Source organism: Megascapheus bottae, unplaced genomic scaffold, assembly GCF_031878675.1.
Source record: "Megascapheus bottae isolate mThoBot1 unplaced genomic scaffold, mThoBot2.hap1 HAP1_SCAFFOLD_208, whole genome shotgun sequence".
NCBI classification, from domain to species: Eukaryota; Metazoa; Chordata; class Mammalia; order Rodentia; family Geomyidae; genus Megascapheus; species Megascapheus bottae.
In genome coordinates, this window is record NW_028327395.1 from 90,749 (window position 1) to 110,850 (window position 20,102).

The 20,102-nt window shown below is 38.3% G+C and overlaps 1 protein-coding gene across 1 annotated transcript in view; it reads left to right on the plus strand.

The window, feature by feature from the left end:
* The window catches only part of LOC150039894 (piezo-type mechanosensitive ion channel component 2-like), a 172,189-nt gene that overhangs the window by 65,013 nt on the left and 87,074 nt on the right, over positions 1 to 20,102 (plus strand). Inside the window, 6 exon segments of the mRNA XM_090327524.1 lie at positions 1,213 to 1,251; positions 2,497 to 2,632; positions 4,607 to 4,755; positions 8,802 to 9,032; positions 16,363 to 16,486; positions 18,548 to 18,834. Of these exon segments, the coding sequence (XP_090183650.1) occupies positions 1,213 to 1,251; positions 2,497 to 2,632; positions 4,607 to 4,755; positions 8,802 to 9,032; positions 16,363 to 16,486; positions 18,548 to 18,834 (966 nt within the window).

The window sequence follows — 20,102 nt, forward strand, 5'->3', positions numbered from 1 at the left end:
CGCGTATGCGAGCATACATGTCTGCATGTGGATGTGCACCGACACTGAGGCTTGAACTTAGGGTCTGGATTCTGTCTTTTAGTGTTTGCACTCAAAGCTGTTGCTCTACCACTTGGCCACAGCATCATTTGCAGCTTTTCAGCGATTAATTGCAGATGAGAGTCTCATAAACTCTTCTGCTCCAACTGACTTCCAACCATATTCTTCATATCTTAGCCTTCCTGAGTAGCTAGGATTACAGGCATAAATCATCAATACATGACAATAGGATTATTTTTAATGAATTACTAACTTATTTTTAAATGCCTCTCTTTTAGTTTTCTGGTGTGGTAGGTCATCTCCTAACAAAAGACTCTTTAGGACCCTGAGTGATTTTTAAGAATGCAAATGAGTCTTGTCTGCAAAATGTTGCAGAAATACCTTCTGTGTTGATTATGACTTTAGGGAATCCCAAACCACCTCTTATTAAAAGAGTTTAAAAGAAGCACAGTCATATAAGAATTTTTTGTTGTCAACAATATGTAAATTATAAAACAATCTCAAGTCAAGTGATGCTGGTTCATTTCTATATTGTTAGCTACTCAGGAGGTTGAGATCTGAGGATTGTAGTTTGAAGCTAGCCCAGGCAGACAATTCCAAGAGACTCTTATCTCCAATTAACTGGCAAGAAAGCTAGGAATAGAAGAGTTGCACAAATGGTAGAGTGCCATCTCTGAGTGAAAAGGCCAACTGCAAGCATGAGACCTTGAGGTCAAGCCCTAGGACTGGCGCACACACACACACACACACACACACACACACACATCAATATATCCCAGACTTCAGTATAAATCATTCATCCTAGTAAGAAACCTTTATACCTTGAAAAGTGAGTGCCTTAGGAATCTTTCTCCTATCTGATAGATATCTGGGAACATAAAAGTAAAATGCTTATCCTATAGAATTAAATTCTTGGACAGTGCAGCAGCATGATAACTATGTGGCTTATGGTGCTTATTTGCTGTGATAACTGAAGGTAACTTCAGATGCTGGGAAGTGATTTCAGTGAAATGTAACTGGTGTTATTGAACCCTTTGCATTTGCATGGCAGAATGAACCGTACCATGGAGTCAGCTGGCGTGGGTGCATGGATAGTAGTTTATAGATGTATAGAAACCTTCAAAATGCTCTTTGCTTACCTAATAACATACTGTTTTGCATTGCTTTTTGCAGCTTTTATCCATGACTCAAGATGACTACAAACCATCTGATGTTAGTATATTCTTAGACTTACCATTTATGCTTATGTAAGTGACTTGAAAATGACAAACAAAAGGAACACCTATGAGTCTGATTTAACAATCTAGATTGCCAAAGCTTTTCCATTACTTTATTTGCAGAAGTGATACCTCATTTATCACTGAGTATAACATACAGAATACATATGGCTGTTTTATGTATTTTGTACTGACTCTACTAATAAGTACAAAATTTAAAAAGAAAGTCTTGCATGCGCATTTACTTATGTATATGTTAAAATCAAAATACATAATGCCAGAGAAACTAGGGAAAATCCCAAGTATCTGCAGTCAGTAGACCAGACCTTGCAGTTAGGCAGAAATCCCAGACAGAGTCTAGCCTGAGACCTAAGGAATATTTGCATGTCTATAATCCTGGCTATTTAGGAGGCTGAGATCTAGGGATCCAAGGTCAAAGCCAAACAGAACAGGAACATCCATGAGACTTCTGTCTCCAAGTAACCATCAGAAAGCCACAAGTGGAGCTATAGCTCAAGTGGTAGAGTACTAGCCTTGAACGAAAGAGGAACAGTGTCCAAGCCCTGAGTTCAAGCCCCAGTATTGGGGATGGGAGTTGGGATGGAGGGCCAGGATGATCTGGTGGACCTCAAGGGCACAGAGATAAGTAGGAGTGCAGAAAGCTAAGGCTAAAGAAAGTATAAACATCACTACGGTCCTTTCCCCCAAGATCACACCACAGTAAGGCAGAGTGTGCAATGCATAATAGAGGTGCTGCAAGGCCAGGCCTGCATCTTATTACTGTCATTCAGGAGAGATCAGAATTAAAGGGACAGGCCTGGTGCACATACCTTTTCTTCTGGTTACTTGGGAGGCTGAGATCTAGAAGACCAAAGTTTGAAGCCAGCCTGTGCAGAAAAATTCATGAGACTCCATTTCCAAAACATCCAGCACAAAAATCTAGGCTTGAGGCATGGCTCAAGTGGTAGAGCACCAGAAATGCAAGCTCTATGTCCTTAGTTCAAACCTGGTATTGGTAAATAATAATAATAATAATAATAATAATAATAATAATAACCCTCATAATTTTAGGGAGAATTATCAGAGTCACTATTAGAATATTTGGATAATTGCCTAAATTGTCCAGCTTCTATTTACTTCTTCATCACTGGAATATTTGTGAGCATGGGGCGGGGTTTATGACATGCAGGCAGCCCACAGCTCTTGGCTCAGGTGTCCTGTTTGCTGGCTTCCTTTCTAGGGCCTGCTGGTGACAGTGAATGGCAATCCTGTGGACTATCATACCATCCATCCCAGTCTACCCATAGAGAATGGCCCTGCCAAGACCGATCTATACTCCACCCCCCAGTACCGGTGGGAGACATCAGAGTCCTCAGGTAAAGTACCTGCGGAGGAGGAGAACTTACCCAGGGCTCCATTTCCCTCTCATTCAAGACACACTGCATCTTTCCTGTTTGTTGCTTATGTGATTCTTTAGGAGTACAGGTATGCAAATGTTCTTTAGGTCTCAGGCCAGTAAAGCTAAGCTCATTTCCTTAATTTGTGCCTATATTTAATACCTACACTGCTTTTATTTAGTCATTTATCTATATTTGTTTGTTTGGTGTTGGTACTGGGACTTGAACTCAAGACCTGTGTGCTGTCCTTTTTCTTTTCTACTCAAAGCCAATTCTCTATCAGAGCTACATATACCTCCACATCTAGCTTCTGTGATGGTTAATTTGAAATAAGAGTCTCTTGAATTTATCTGCCTGATCTGGCTTCAACCCTTTGTCCTCAAATCTTACCCTCCTGAGTAGTTAGGATTACAGGTGACATGTTAACATTTTTTGCCAATCCTGGGCCTGAGCTCAGAGCCTGAGCATTGACCCTGGACTTCCTCAAGGCTAGAGCTCTATCACTTGAGCCACAGCACCACTTCCGGCTTTTTTCTGTGTATGTGGCAGCAAGGAATCAAACCTGGCTCTTTGTACATGCTAGGCAAGCACTCTACCATTAGGCCAAACTCCTGGCCCCAACAAGTTAACTTTTTAACAACATGAAACCTACATGAATGTATGCAGATTCACCTAGTTAGCTAGTTGTATACTAATATTTCTATTTGTTGCTGTTTCAATGATATCAGTAATTTCTTTTTTTTTTGCCAGTCCTGGGCTTGAGCTCAGGGCCTGAGCACTGTCCTTGGACTTTCTCAAGGCTAGAGCTCTACCACTTGAGCCTCAGCACCACTTCTGGCTTTTTTCTATATATGTGGTACCGAGGAATCGAACCCGGGTCTTCGTGCATGCTAGGCAAACACTTTAACCACTAGGCCAAACTCCCGGCCCTATATCAGTAATTTCTTGACAATGTATAAAAACATTTTAAGACAGTCATTTTTGACCATAAAAAACAACAAAAAAAAGAGGGGGAGGGATTTCTGGTAGCTCATGCCTATAATTCTAGCTAGACTGAGATCTGAGTGTTGGAAGCCAGCCTGGGCAGAAATCTCCAGGAGACTTTTCTTTCTATTTAACCAGCAAAACCAGAAATTTGGGCATGGCTCCGATGGTAAAAAAAAAAAAAGGCCCTCAGTTCTACTCAGCTCTAGCTTCAGTACTAGCACGCACACACACACACACACACACAGAGAGAGAGAGAGAGAGAGAGAGAGAGAGAGAGAGAGAGAGAGAGAGAGAGAGAGAGAGAGAGAGAGAGAGAACGAACTTGCACTTTTCCCTCAATAGGTAGCATTCTAGGTAGGAGACATCAAAGATCCAGAAGGGATGTCTCTCACACACCCTCTCCTTTCCTTTGGCACAGCAAAGCAAATAGCAAATAGCTTACCACTGGACTATTTTTGTAGTTTGGGGAAGAGTGGTGAGTCCACTTGTTATTGTCATTTGTTTTTTTTTAAGTCCAAATAGGAGAAAACGTCATGTGATATAGAAATTGGAATTCTGGAACCCTTGAAGAATATACTATGGTCAACACTCATCCCTTTTCTCTGTCAAGGCTAACTGGCTTTCTCTTGTCCTCCTACATATTGGGTTTTACTTTAGAAGCTCCATCACACTCATAGAAGGCTGCTCTGAAAATATGAATCCCAGCAGGTGGAGCTTTGAAGATCATGTTAGAGGATGCCGTCACACTCTCTCAAATGGAAATTTCAGGGTGCTGTATACTGTGACCCTCATCAAGCAGAAGTGGGTGCTTCTATTTGACTTCTGGGGCCATGATTCATTGCCACTTCCTCCTAAAATCTGTATTTTCAGGCTGTGCCCCAACCAGACCATTCTACATTGCCTGGGCCATTTGTACAGATATCACACATTTGCATGAATAGTTATATAAGGTATGTGTCTGTCTAGAAAAGAAAGAAGAAGAAGAAGAAGACAAAGAAGAATTTGAAGAAGAAAGGAGCCAGGAGGAAAAAAGAAGTGTCAAAGTTCATGCCATGGTCTCTGTGTTCCAATTTATCATGAAACAAAGTTATATTTGTGCCCTCATCGCTATGATGGTAGGTATATCTGCCCCCATTACCCGGTAGATATGAGCATCACCCAACACAGCACGGAAAAATGGTGCACAGGCCCCCGTGGCTGCAGAACCTACTGACATCTAACAACCAGCATAAGGAACTCACTCTTGTCCATGGCTTGGCAGACAATGGTGGGCTATTTTTATTTTTCATGGGATTTTTGTGCTACGGACTACAAAGTAATGTGCTCTTCAACTCATTTTCTTTTTAAATATTAATATATTTTTTCTCCAATTAGCTTATCAAGTCACATTGTCTTCTAGTTTGCCAACTTAAGGCCAAGAGCACATATTGGGGTATAGAAGGTATGAATGATGTTCACATTTGACATAAGCTTCTTGTATTACTTCCAAAGATACCAAGACAAGCGTCAAACTATCATGGATCCAACTGTGAGCTCTCTATTTCTACTGTTTCTGCTTATTTCTGTTTCCAAATTACAGCTCTGATGATAGTTCTTTGACTCTTAGAAGATAAAGAAAGTTCTAATGTTTCCCTTTCCTAAATACAAATTCTTGGGAGATCTGATTTATTTTTGAAAAACATAATACTTTTATTTATAGCATAGCTCTTCTAAATTCTGTTGCCAATGATGAGATTCCAGGGACAGCTTGGTGATACAAAATGAAAATACTTTAACTCAGGGGAAAAAATGTAGATATAACTTAGCCAGGCAGTCAGTCCCGACAATTTCTGAAATGAAGCTATGTATGACTTGGCTACAGATTCTAGAAAAGACACTATCATCTGGGAAAGGAGCTGGGAAAAAGTTCCTGAAATAAAAAGAGCTCACCTCAGGATCCCCAACTCTATTTGGTGTGTGTGTGTGTGTGTGTGTGTGTGTGTGTGTGTGTGTGTGTGTGTTTGTGTGCCAGTATTGGGTCTTGAACTCAGGGCCTGTGCACTGTCCCTGAGCTTTTGGAGTCAAAGCTAGCACTTAACCACTTTAGCCACATCTCTACTTTCAGCTTTTTGGTGGTTAATTTGAGGTAAGCCTGGACTAGCTTTAAACTGCAAAGCACAGATCTTAGCCTCATCTGTAGCATGAGCCACCAGCCCCCAGCTCCAACTCTGTTAGTTAAATAGAATTAAGTCTGCACTCTGATTACTTACAGAAATAAGTATATGGTGGTTTGAGTTCAAAATAAGAATTGTTCTATGTAGGTAGTATGAATTTAATTTATAATTCTTATTTAGCACCATACACTTATTTTTCTCTTTAGAGTTTGAAAAAATAGATTGAATACAATATCTTTTTTACGTAATAGAAAAGAAAATCTGTACTAAAACCAGCATGATTTTTCATTCAAGACATGAACTTTGGGGTTGGGAGTGTGGCCTAGTGATACAGTGCTTGCATAGCATGCATGTAGAGGTTCGATTCAGTACCACATACACAGAAAAAAGCCAGAAGTGGTACTGTGACTCAAGTGGTAGAGCTCTAGCCTTGAGAAAGTCCAAGGACAATGCTTAGGCCCTGAGTTCAAGCCCCAGGACAGGCAAAAGAAAAAAAAAGAAGAAGAAAAAAGAAAGACATGATCTGTTGTGTTTGGCTCAGTTAGTAGAGCATTAGCCAGTGAGTAAAAGCATCAGGTACTGAGTTAAAGTCCAGGTGTCATATCTCCAGTCCCAATAACCCCCCCCCAAAAAAGAAAGGAAGCAAAGAAAAAGAAAAAAAGGTGGCCACAAGTGACCAAGCCATGATGTTTGAGGTGTGGCTCAGTTGGTAGAGTGCTAGCCAGTGACCAAAAGTGTCAGGTGTGGAGAAGTCCCAGTTGCAGCCCCACCCAACAAAGGACATAATCCTGGCTGGTGGAGGAGCCTGTCCTCGGAAAGGCTGTCCATACTGCAACAGGCATTTTATGAAAGCAGAAGGCTTAGGAACCCAAGCCTCCTTACAATGATTTTATATTTCTTCAAAAATTCATGGTATGAGTGTGCCAACTTATCTGACAGCTCTGAAATCAAAGGTAGGAAACCACAGCTCACACTCAACTTCTTAACTACCACAACCCAAAGGTAGATTGCATTAAATTTCCCTGAAAATCCTCATTATTCATTGTTCTGTTGCTACCCTCACCCTGCCAAAAAGAACAATGTGAGGGAGGAAAATATCTGCTGCAATCACAGCTTTTTGAAGATTCTTTTTTCCTGAATGATACAAAGAAAGTGACAAATGTATCTTTCCTTTCCTAATGAGATAAGTTCATTGAATATATTAATATATTTATTAATATAATAATTTTAATATATTAATATATATTAATGAAGATAAATCCACTCAGTGTGTTCTTTTTATGTAAATACTCTAAGTATATCCTAAATTTTGATATATATTGTTTATAAAATATAATACTTTGAGGGAAATAGTTTGGACCTTTATGGTTATCAGTTTTTAACAATATAAGCAGTTTAATTTCCAGGATAATTACCATGTAATTTATCCAATAATTTTAAATAACTTATTGCTTTAAAAGCTAGTTCTGCTTTAGGGAAAATTTGCAATTTGCTGAAAAAAATATTCGTAGTGCCATGCTGGGTTCATTTACCTCATTTCTGCCCACTACATAAAGCAGACTATTAAAATGTTCTGGAATTTATAACTGTTTCTTGATATAATATTCAAAATTGTGTCTCATCTCACTAAGCCTTCAACATAGCTGCAAAATGTTTTAAAGGCCTTTTCCTAAAATAATATGGTAGTCAAAACTACAGTAATAGAGAACAGATTTCCTAGTTCACAGGATTCATGCAGCAGGTTTTAATTTGTATATATGTGTGTATGTGTGAGTGTGTGTGTGTGTGTGTGTGTGTGTATGTGAGTCCTGGGACTTGAACTTGGGGCATGGGTACTGTCACTTAGCTTTTTCCACTCAAGGCTGCTGTGACCTGAGCCACAGCTCCACTTTAAGCATTTTGCTGGTTACTTGGAGATAAGTGGCTCCAGGGCTTTCCTGCTTGGGCTAGCTTCAAATCTTAATCCTCAGATCTCAGCCCACTGGGTAGGTAGTTAAGATTACTGGTGTGAACCACTGGCAATCACCTTTTTTTTGCCAGTCCTGGGCTTGAGCTCAGGGCCTGAACACTGTCCTTGGACTTTCTCAAGGCTAGAGCTCTACCACTTGAGCTTCAGCATCACTTCCGGCTTTTTTCTATGTATGCAGTACTAAGAAATTTAACCTGGGTCTTTGTACATGTTAAGCAAGCACTCTACCACTAGGCCAAACTCCTGGCCCTAATCACCTTTATTAACTTGGCCTGTGTATGTATGTTTGCATGTGTGCAAGCTAAATGTTGAATTTATGTCCATCTATTAATTGATTCATTTCTGCCCCATTTATCTGTCCATCCTGTTTACCCACATAACCTTGTGATTCTCAAAGCTTCTGTTTCTTAGCCCAGAAATAGCTCACATTCACTATTTATAAATAATTGCTGGATCCAAACTGTTTGGGGAAAAGTCACTTGCATTTTTCTATGTTTGTTCTTTGTTATTGTTTGCTTTGTTTTGTGCTGGCTGTGGGACTTTAACTCGGGGCCTTGACATTGTCACTTAGCTTTGTCTATCAATGCTGGCACTCTACCACTTGAGCCATAGCTTCACTTCTGGATTTTTGGTGGTTAGTTGGAGATAAGAACCTCACAGACTTCCCTGTCTAGGCTCCCTTCAGTGATCCTCCGATCTCAGTCTCTTGAGTAGCTAGGATTATGGGTATGAGTTACCAGGCTCTGCAGTTGTTTTAATATTTCAAAGTGGGGTGGAGACAAAGAGACTTGAGGTGAGAGGGCCTTAAACTCCACTAGCTACAGGAAGCAAAAAGCCGGTGTCCTCCTCAACAAACCTCATCTCTTTTCCGTTCCCTGTTCCACAAGTCTGGGGTCTCTCTCCATTTCCTTTAGAACCCTGTCCTTTCCCTAGTTAACTTGTTATTCAAGGTTTGTCTATTAGATAACTGAACATAATATAAGTGGGAAGTACATCAACTAGTCTGTGACGGTGTTTTCCTTGATATTTCTCCCTGGAGGCTTGGAGCATCACCTACCACAGCTGGCTGACTTTCGTGCTGTTGATTTGGTCATGTACTCTTTGGATGATTCGAAACAGAAGAAAATATGCCATGATCAGCTCCCCATTTATGGTTGTTTATGGAAATCTGCTGTTGGTGTTACAGTATATATGGAGTTTTGAACTTCCTGAAATTAAAAAGGTACCTGGATTTCTAGAAAAGAAAGAACCAGGAGAACTTGCCTCAAAGGTATGTTGTTAGGAAAACAAGAAACCTAGAGACAAACAGAAAAACCGTAACAATAACCAAAAAAAAGTAATCATCATCATAATCTTATCCAGGGAAACTTTGAAAGACTAGGTTCTAAATACATATTGATTTTCACAAATGAACAGATGTGAGGCTGTGAGGAATAATTCATATTGCTCAAATGTCTCTTTCATCTAAGCATGGATGTGTATTATACCATGCTTTTGACTTTTACTAAAAATGGTAATTCTTTCCTCTCAAAGAATTATAGCATGAATTATTTTTATACTAGTGTACAATGGTATAGTTCAAAATAGTTTAGTAGCAATTAGATGTGTAAATTGCAATGTCAACAAATGTAGAAAAATGAATAGAAATAGAAATTTTATTTTGTCAGTCCTGGAGCTTGAACTCAGGGCCTGAGCACTGTCCTTGGGCTTTCACAAGGCTAGAGCTCTGCCACTCAAGCCACAACTCCACTTCCTGCCTTTTTCTATGTATGTGGTACCAAGGAATCAAACTCAGGGCTTTGTGCATGCTAGGCAAGAACTCTACAATTAGTCCAAAGTCTCAGCCCAAAATAGAATTCTTTTTTTTTTGTGGGTAGTGGGGCTTGAACTTGTCTTGAGTGCTGTCCTTGAGCTCTTCAGCTCAAGGTTACCACCCTACCCCTGGGCCTGGGCTTTGTCCCTGAGCTCTTCAGCTCAAGGCTACCACCCTGACCTTGAGCCCCACTTCTCATTTTCTAGAGGTTAATTGGAGATAAGAGTCTCGGGTCCTTTTGTGCCCAGGCTGGCTTTGAATTGTGATCCTCAGATCCTCAGCCTCCTGAGTAGCTAGGATTACAGGCATGAGCCACCATGTCCAGCTCCAAAATAGAATTTTTTAAAATACGATGTAAAATATACCAAGGGATTATTGGTTGATTGTCAATTTATTTATGAATTTGATTATAAGTTTGTTTATTAGTAAATTTTTATTATGGATATTTTGAAATGGATATGAAATATCAGCATTGCCCCTAAGTATATGCTAAAAAATATCAGAGAAATTATGATAGCTTTATTTTTGTGCTGACAAAATCATAATCATTCCATTGCTCGTTCATTTTATTAAGATATTTTAAATTTTTTATTTGAGAAGATTGTGTCCTAACTTACTGCCTGTTTAGTTAGCAAAGTGATATATTTTAAATGCATATTTGATTTTTGTACATGATTTTTCTTTAAGACAATCAAAGCAATCTAATATGCAAAAGGAAAAAGCTTCAAACATTCTCCCCACCATGATAGAGAAGAAATTTAGTGAGAAAAATAGAGACACTCATTAACATCACTGAAATTAATTTTTTCTGGGAGCAACAATTCCATCCTATATGGTGGGATACTTAGTACTACACCATAGGTTATATAAAGGAGGGCTATTGAGAAAAAAATCCTAGCAGGTGGCTCTCTGTGCTGTTTTTGTGGACTGTGAAAATGCTATCATTCATTCATCATAAACCCCACTTTCTTTCTGAGCTAAACTCCATGCCAAAACTCCCTCATAACACTGTTGCTCACAAGTGCCTATCAAGGTCTTTTCTTTCACTCTCCCTCTCTTTCCCTTAAATGCAGTGGGAACAAGCTCCCACTCATATTCAACTAGTATATCTTTTTCCATAAGGAAAAAACTTAAAGAAATTCAAATTTTGTCTTCCTTGGTTGTGTGAACTTTAACATGATCCAGAGTATCAGATGTTAACAAATGGGTGCCAGCAGAAGGTATCCCTACTACACTGTTGGTGGGGGTGTAAACTGGTTCAACCACTATGGAAAGCAGTATGGCGATTCCTCAGAAGACTAAACATAGAGCTCTCCTATGACCAGCAATCCCACACCTTGGCATTTACCCAAAAGCCCAGAAACAAGGACATATTAAAGCCACTAACACAACGATGTTCACTGCAGCACTGTTTACCACAGCAAAGATAATGGAACCAACCCAGATGCCCCTCAGTAGATGATTGGATCAACAAGATGTGGTACTTATACACAATGGAATTCTATGCAGCCATCAGAAAAAAATGACATTGCCCCACTTGTAAGGAAATGGAAAGACTTGGGAAAAAATCATATTAAGCAGAGTAAGCCAGACCCAAAGGAACACAGGTTCAATGGTTTCCCTCATTTTTAATAATTAGTACACATCTAAGACTCTCCTAGCAGAGGATTACAATAGCTCAAAACCTAGGTACATAAGGTCATATAGGATGAGACTAAGTGAAAGGAACTCTAGGATATGGAAACAAGAGCTTTATCTCGTGTGATTGTTGTTCTCAATGTAATATGCTATTTCTCTTCTCTTTTGTTGCCCTTTGGTTAATCTCATATTGTTACTGTATCTGACTTTGCTACCTCATATATTGTTTTTTTTTAATATTTTTATTGTAATTAATAAAAGGGTTACATGATATTTGCCAGATAGAAGGTGCATTAATTCACATACATTGATACCCTTTCACATGTCTTGGTCCCATTATCCTTCCCCCACCCTCCCCACCCGTCTTGGTTTTCCCCCCTTCCCTATCAAATTTCAAATAACCAAATACAAATAAATTCAATATATCAGATAACAAAGTGAGATACTGTAACAATATGAGATACCCAAGAGACAGCGAAGGAGATGAGAGATAACATAGTACATTAAGGACAACAATCATTCGTTATATGGCTTTTGTTTCAATATCCTGAAGGTCCTTTCAATTAGCTTCATACTATATGGCCTTATGTATCAAGATTTTGCTCTATTGCAGATCTCTGCTAGTAGAGCCCAAGGTTTCTACTGATTATGACGAATGAGGGAAACCATTGAGCCTAAGTTCCTTTGAGTCTGGCTTACTTCACTTAATAGGATTTTTTCTAAGTCTTTCCATTTCTTAACAAATGGGGCGATGTCATTCTTTCTGACAGCAGCATAGAATTCCACTGTGTACAAATACCACAACTTGTTGATCCACTCATCAACTGAGGGACATCTAGGTTGGTTCCATATCTTTGCTATGGTGAATAGTGCTGCAATGAACATTGTTGTGCTAGTGGATTTAGTATGCCCTTTTTTCTGGATGGTTGGGTAAATGCCAAGTAGTGGAATTGCTGGGTCATAGGGGAATTCTATGTTTAGTCTTTTGAGGAACTGCCACACTGCTTTCCATAGTGGTTGAACGAGTTTGCACTCCCACCAACAGTGTAGTAGTGATCCCTCCTGGCCACATCCCCTCCAGCATCTGTTATTATTCGTTTTCCTGATCCTGGCCATTCTAACTGGAGTGAGGTGGAATCTTAGAGTTGTTTTGATTTACATTTCTTTTATGACCAGAGATGTTGAGCATTTCTTCATGTGTCTATAGGCCATTTTTGTTTCTTCTTCAGAGAAGACTCTCTTTAAGTCTTTGGCCCATTTTTTAATGGGATGGTTGTTACTTTGGAGATTAGTTTTGGAGTGATTCAATTTTTTGAGTTGTTGATATATTTTAGATATGTACCTCGTATATTGTATATATGTTTATTTATTTATTTGAAGTTGGAAAGAGAAGGGGGAAAACAAGATGATTTGGAAGGGGTGGGGGAGGGAAATGGGGACAAGAACATGAGAAGGGGTATCAATGTGTGAGAAGTAATGCACCTACTACCTGGCAAATGTAACTGTAACCCTGACATTACCCTGACAATAATTTTTTTAATGGGTGCCAGGCCCAGGAATGTGGCCTAGTAGTAGAGTATTTGCCTACTATGCAGGAGGTCCTGGGTTTGATTCCTTGGTACCACACTCACAAAAATATGTCAGAAATGTTTCTGTGGCTCAAATGGTAGAGTGCTAACCAGGAGAAAGCTCAAGGTCAGTGCCCAGACCCTGAGTTCAAGCCCCAGGACTGGCAAAAAGAAATGGGTGCCAACTCAAAACTAAGGTTCTGTATTTTATAATAAATTTGATTTCAACCTAGAACTAAGTTTTTCAAAAGTATGAAGTAAGCAGCAAATCCTAATCACAAGACATTTTCAGGAAAATAGATGGAATTAGAGATTACCATGTTTGGTTCAAGCACAAATATTTCATGTTTCCATTTTTCTGTGGAATCTAGATCTAACAGGCATATGTGTGTATATATATTATTATGCATTACATATCATATAATCATGTGTATAATTAATTACATGTGTATTGTGTATGTGTATACATATAAATATATCAAGTATAATATGTACAAATATTACTGTGGGACTATTTATGAGGATGAAGAGAAGAGGAAGGGGAAAGAATGATAGAGGACAAATAATGTTGTCTATGTATGTAGACAATACAATCTCTCTGCAAATTGTTGTAAAATAGGAGGGGAGGGAGGCTAGGAAAAGAATAATGCAAGTTAGTATGATTCAATTATTATAAATGCTTACATCAAATTCTACAGTGAAACCCTCTGCACAATGATTTATACACTAAATTAAAAAACTGAATGACAGGAAAGTAAAAGATACCATGTTGGAAGTGGTCTGGTACTAGTATGAGTGGGACAATGGAGAGAGTAAAAGAGGGTGCATAGGGTCAATTACTGTATATACAAAATGCAACTAGAACAATGAAACCTGTTAAAGTTGTTTTAGGAAAGGCCAAGGGGATGCAAGGAGGCGGTGGAAGGAGGGAATTTGAACAGAGTACTTTGTGTGCATGTGTTTAGATATCACCATGAATCATTCATCATACAACTAATAGATGCTAATAAGAACTCTTGATTCTATATGTCTGGATTATACTCATCTTCCCCAGAGAAAATCGAGATCTGCTGCTGCCTTCTGCTAAGCTTTCTGCATTTGTCCCAGCTTTAGTCAATTCATGCCGACTTTCAGAATTTAGTGCCGAAGTTTCAGAAGTGCAAGCATTCTAGATCTTCACTTCATGAGATCCTGGACATGGATCGAGAAGCCCTTATTTATAGCATGATAAATATTTATAGCAGGACTTGTTTATAGCTTTGTTTGTACAAGGGGGAGTTCCCTCTATATATGCATACAATGTACCTTGATTCAGAGTTAACCACTCTTTTGCCACTCTCCCTTCTCCCCACTCCCACTTCCCAGTCTCAGAAATCTTCATTTTTTTCATTTTCAAACATGTACCTTAAGGATCTGGGTCATTTTTCTCCTCCCCTTTCCATTAGGATCCATACTCCAAACAGGACATGTTTCACCTTTCTAATAATCAGTTTTATTACAGTTATTCAAAGAGATTTCACCATGTGTTTTCACACATACAGAAACAGTACTTTAAACATATTGATCACATACCTTCCTGTATGTATTTACATCTATGTTTGCATTTTATATATAGTTCTCATATAAAAGAAAGCATGTGTGCTCTGTGTGCCCTTCTGGACTTTGCTTAATTCATTTAATATGGTCTCCATACACATTCATTTTCCTGCAAATGACATAATTCCATTGTTCTTTATGGCTAAATAATAGTACATTCATATGCATATTACATATATATTACATTATAAAGAATACTCTATTATATATCCATTATATACTCATTATATATGTACACATCATATATCATCGTATATAATACTCATAGATAGGATGAAGAGAGAGAGAGAGAGAGAGAGAGAGAGAGAGAGAGAGAGAGAGAGAGAGAGAGGGAGAGAGAATAAGAGAATTTTCTAGGTTGATGAATCAGTCTTAAAAGCATCTGGGCTATTTCCAAAGCTTGGCTATTGTGAATAATTCTGCAGTGCACATGCCTGTGCAGGCGCCTTTATTTCTTCATTTACATTCCTACAGATAAATGTCCAAGAGTGCTGTCACTGGATCATAAGGACATTCTATTGTTACTTTTCTTTTTGAGGAACCTCCTTTTGATTTCCATGTTAGTGTATGTGACCATAGCTTACAGCTTATAAGATTTCCTTTCTCCCTGCAACCTCACAAATACTTGTTGCTACTTGTGATCTTTAGAATGGCCATTCTGAATGAAGTAAGGAAAGCCATTTTGATTTACATTTCACTGACTGCTAAGGATAATAAGCATATCTTCATGTATTTATGGACCAGTTGTACACCTTTTGGGAAGTGTTTGTTCAAATCATTTGCCTTTAACTGTACTGTTGATTCTTTGAGATATTTTTGAATTCCTTGTAAATTCTGGTTATTAATTCTTTTTCAGGTGTATAGCTGAGTTACCATAGTACCTATTTCCTTTGCTGTACTAAAGCTTTTTAGTGTGGTGCAATCTCATATGTCAAGCCTTGCTCTTATTTGTTGAGCTATTTAGAGTTATAATCAGGAACTTACTGCTCCTGCCTAAATGCTCCAGTGCTTTCCCCATTCTTTCTGCTTCACAGTTTCAGATGTACATTAAGGTCCTTGATCCATTTGGTTAAAATTAGTACAAGATGAGGAATATGCATGTGGATATCCAGTTTTCTAAGCACTCTAAGATACATTTTGCAGCCTTTGCATTTTTTCCTCTTAGTATTCAGCTCGTGAGTGTTTTTAAATGAACAAACCATGTGATGTATGAATTGCATTGTAATGCCGTTATCAACAGAAAATGCTATTAGATATCAGATATTACATTCTCTAAAAATGTAACCTTTTCCCCTAGCCCTTAGAGAAATGTTAATCAAAAGTTTAGACACTAGAGCTTGGAATGTAGCCTAGTAGTTGAGTGCTTGTCTACCATGCATGAAGCCCTGGGTTTGATTCTTTAGTACACATATATCAATAAAAGCTAGAAATGGTGCTGTGGCACAAGTGATAGAATGCTAGCCTTGAGAAAGCTCAAGAACAGTGCCTAATCCTTGAGTTCAAGCACAAGGGCTGGCAAAAAAAATGGTTAGACACTTAAGACTCTTCTTTCTGTGCAGGAAGATTGAAGGGAAACAATCTGGGGTTCTATTTTCTAGAATGAAAATGTTTTGATATCTCTAGAACTCCTCAGAATTAGAGGAGTGTTACACATGAAACACATCCTCCTTTCCTAATCATAGTGACATCCCACTGAGGAGAAAATCAAGGACAGGGATCATGGAGGAACGTGGTTACTGATATTGATATATTCATCTTCCTGGAACAATATGCAGTGCCCATGTGCTTCTATCCTGCAACCCCCCCCACACACACATACGCACATCAAAGGTGGAAAAATCAATTCCTTTGTGTTGGAAACCTAGTGGAGGCAGTGATTTGATTTTAAATTAAAAGGCTAATAATATATGGTGCTTCCATTACCCTATAGAGGATGTGTTTGTACTGCAGATGGTACTGAGTTATTTTTCTCACTCTGATTTCAGATTCTTTTCACTATTACCTTTTGGCTGCTTCTGAGACAGCACCTCACAGAGCAAAAGGCCCTTCAGGAAAAGGAAGCTCTTTGGTCTGAAGTCAAGATTGGAAGTGAGGAGCTTGAAGAGAAAGGTAAGCCCTCTGGGGAGTATTGGAGTACAAATTTCTATGCTGAGCAGAATTACAAAGAGCTCCAAATACACCTGAAAAAAAATACACTCTGAGGGGCTGGGATTTTGGCCTAGTGGTAGAGTGCTTGCCTAGCATGCACAAAGACCCGGGTTCAATTCTTCGGTACCATAAACACAGAAAAGCCGGAAGTAGTGCTGAGGCTCAAGTGGTAGAGCACTAGCCTTAAGAAAGTCCAAGGACAGTGCTGAGGTCCTGAGCTCAAGCCCCAGGACTGGCAAAAACAAAACCAACCAAACAAACAAAAAACACCCTGGACTTTAGATGGAGTTAAAGTTGATTGTGAACTTGAAGCCACAAATAACAGTAGTAGAGACTGTAGCCTTTAATCTTAGTTCTTTAAAGTTTTATAAAATTTGATGTTAGGATAGAACCCATGATTTTAACACTGTAAGACTCCACAGGGCAATTTTACAATTCCCAATTGTATGTTCACAAAAGACATGGCCAAAAGAAGAAGCAACTGAGAGGCAGAAAAATGTAATGATTTCTTCAAGGGCATATGAAAAACTAATGTCATTTTTATTTTTTGAATGTGGTTTACTTTGTTTAATGTGATAGTCTCATGGCATAATTTCAGTGAGAAATGGAACCCAAGAACTGACTTAAATATGCTTAATTAAAATCCTCTTCTTTTCTAAAAAAAAATATCACTAAAGAATGGGAGGAAAGGAGGACGGGAAAGGAGAAGTAAGTTAGCTGATCAGCATCTCTATGCTTTTAATGATAAATAGGTAAAAGGGAACAGTTTGCTCCCCAACTCTGTGGACTTATCATTAGTGATAATATTGATATTTAGAGGACTGGAAACATTATGAGGTCAAGAGGCATTCTGTGTTGTAACTGTATATGACTTTGTTACTGGGTATATTGTATATATGTTTATTTGAAATAGGGAAGGGATTTGAAATAGGGAAGGGCAGGGAGAAAATGCAATGATTAGGGGGAGGGAAATGGGGTCAAAAACATGAGAAGGGGTACCAATGTGACAGAAATAACGCACCTACTACCTGATGAATGTAACTGTAACCCTTCTATACATTATCCCAACAATAAAATTAAAAAAGAAGCATTCAGTTTTGGACAGGTTACTCTCAAAAACCTGGCTAGTAACCTTAATGAGATTATCTCTGAGCATATAGCTGTATATTAAGTCACACAGTAACAAAATATATCGTGGAGAGTCAAATCTTGCCTTCATAGGATTGAATATCTACTCAGCAGATCAGTTAGCCAATTAATTTTGGTAAAGAATGGTTCATGTAAGATAAATAATCTAATCCTTCATTTTCACACATCTTACTCTGAGAATCTACTGAGTTTCTTGAATGGATTATTTAAATTAGATAGATTTGGTGACCCAGGGATTAAGTCCTGAGTATTAACATATTTCAAAACAAGATGAAGCATCTTAATTCCAATGCATAAAATTAATTTGTGATAATTCCTCATACATGATTTAAGCTAAATGATAGCTTTATTTGTAGTTTTAGATACTTACAGGCATACATTAAGATTAAGGTTGTTAGGATTAATTACAGTCAAGTACTGCTTAGATTGTATAGAGCCATGAAAGAATGAGAATTTAAAACTGATAGTTATTTTCACTTACATTATCATTATATATTTATTTTGTAGATTCTAAATCTATGAAATAACAAATTGAAGAAAAATTCTAGAAAGAGATTAGTATAAAATATTACCAAAGTTATTTTCTTTTAACTACATTTCAGGAAGGCTATGAATTCAGTGTCAATCTTGCTTTGTGTCTTAGACTAGTCTAAAATCACCCAAGTTGTGTACTAACTCATAAAATACATGCATTTTGTGGTGTTTGATGACATAAGTATCACATTTGCATACCATGGAACTATTTTCTCAATAAATCTCATTTTTAAACTAAAAAAAAATACATGCATTTGTGTCCCATGTACATTATAGAGCCAAAATGCAGTATCTGTCAGACAAATCAGAGTGGTAATGGCACTGTTTTCTATTTTGAAGATGAAGAACTTCAAGATATACAAGTGGAAGGAGAACCCAGGGAGAAGGAGGAAGATGAGGAAATAAAGGAAGAGAAGCAAGAGAAAATGAGGGAGGAGGAAGAGGAAGAGGAGGAGGATGACCAGGACATCATGAAAGTGCTAGGCAATCTGGTGATAGCCATGTTCATCAAGTATTGGATCTATGTCTGCGGGGGCATGTTCTTCTTCGTCAGCTTCGAGGGGAAAATAGTAATGTACAAAATCATCTACATGGTGCTCTTCCTGTTCTGTGTGGCCTTATACCAGGTAGGTAAAGATTGCTCTCCAGTTTTCAATGGTTTTTATCTATGAACTTTCTTTGCTGATATATATATACATATGCACAAATATATATGCATGTGTGTGCATGCATGTTCATCTGTGTGTGTGTGTGTGTGTGTGTGTGTGTGTTTGTATTGCCAGTCCTAGGGCTTGAACTCAGGACCTGGACACCGTCCCTGAGCTGTTTTTGCTCCAGGCTAGCATTCCAGCACTTGAGCCACAGCTCCAGTTCTGGCTTTTTCTATTTATGCAATACTGAAGAATCCATGACAGGGCTTGGGCATGCTACCACTAAGCCACAATCTCAGCCATTTTCCAATATTTTTAAGGGTTTATAATTCTATGAACATATCGTAGAGAATGACTAATAAAATTCAAGAATTATCCAGGTGTGGTGGCACATGCCTGTAATCCTAGCTACTCAGGAGGCTGAGATCTTAGTATCATAGATCAAAGCCAGCCTGGGCCCTAAAGACCATGAGACTCTAGAAAACTGGGAGTAGTGCTGTGGGCCGGTAGCCTTGAGCTGAAGAGCTCAGGGACAACACCCAGGCCTAGAGTTCAAGCCCCATAATCGACAAAAACAAAAAAACATTAAAAGAGGTATCAATGTATGTGAACTAACACACACTCTATCTGGCAAATATAACTGTAACCCTATTAATCACAACTTAAAAAAATTCAAGCATTGTCTTCAAAATCCTAAAATGGGAGGTGACTACTGTCAATTCATTCTCAACTATAAACTTTTAGATACTTAGATCAGAAAAAGTTCATTAATTTATCATAAAGTCTTAATTTAAAGAAGAAATCTGGGCTGGGAGTTTGGCCTAGTGGCTGAGTGCTTGCCTAGCATGCACAAAGCCCCAGGTTCGATTCCTCGGTACCACATACATAAGAAAAAGCCAGAAGTGGTGCTGAGGCTCAAGTGGTAGAGCTCTAGCCTTGAGAAAGTCCAAGGACAGTGCACAGGCCCTGAGCTCAAACATAGGACTGGCAAAAAATGAAAGAAAGAAAGAAAGAAAGAAAGAAAGAAAGAAAGAAAGAAAGAAAGAAGGAAAGAAAGAAAGAAAATAAGAAAGAAAGAAAGAAAGAAAGAAAGAAAGAAAGAAAGAAAGAAAGAAAGAAAGAAAGAGAGAAGAAAGAAAGAAATTTGTATAGCTAGATTATATTTTTGAATATATAATACATTAAAAGCAATGTTAAGATCATCTTAAACAATAGAGGATTCCCTGGTTAGCTATTATTTCAAA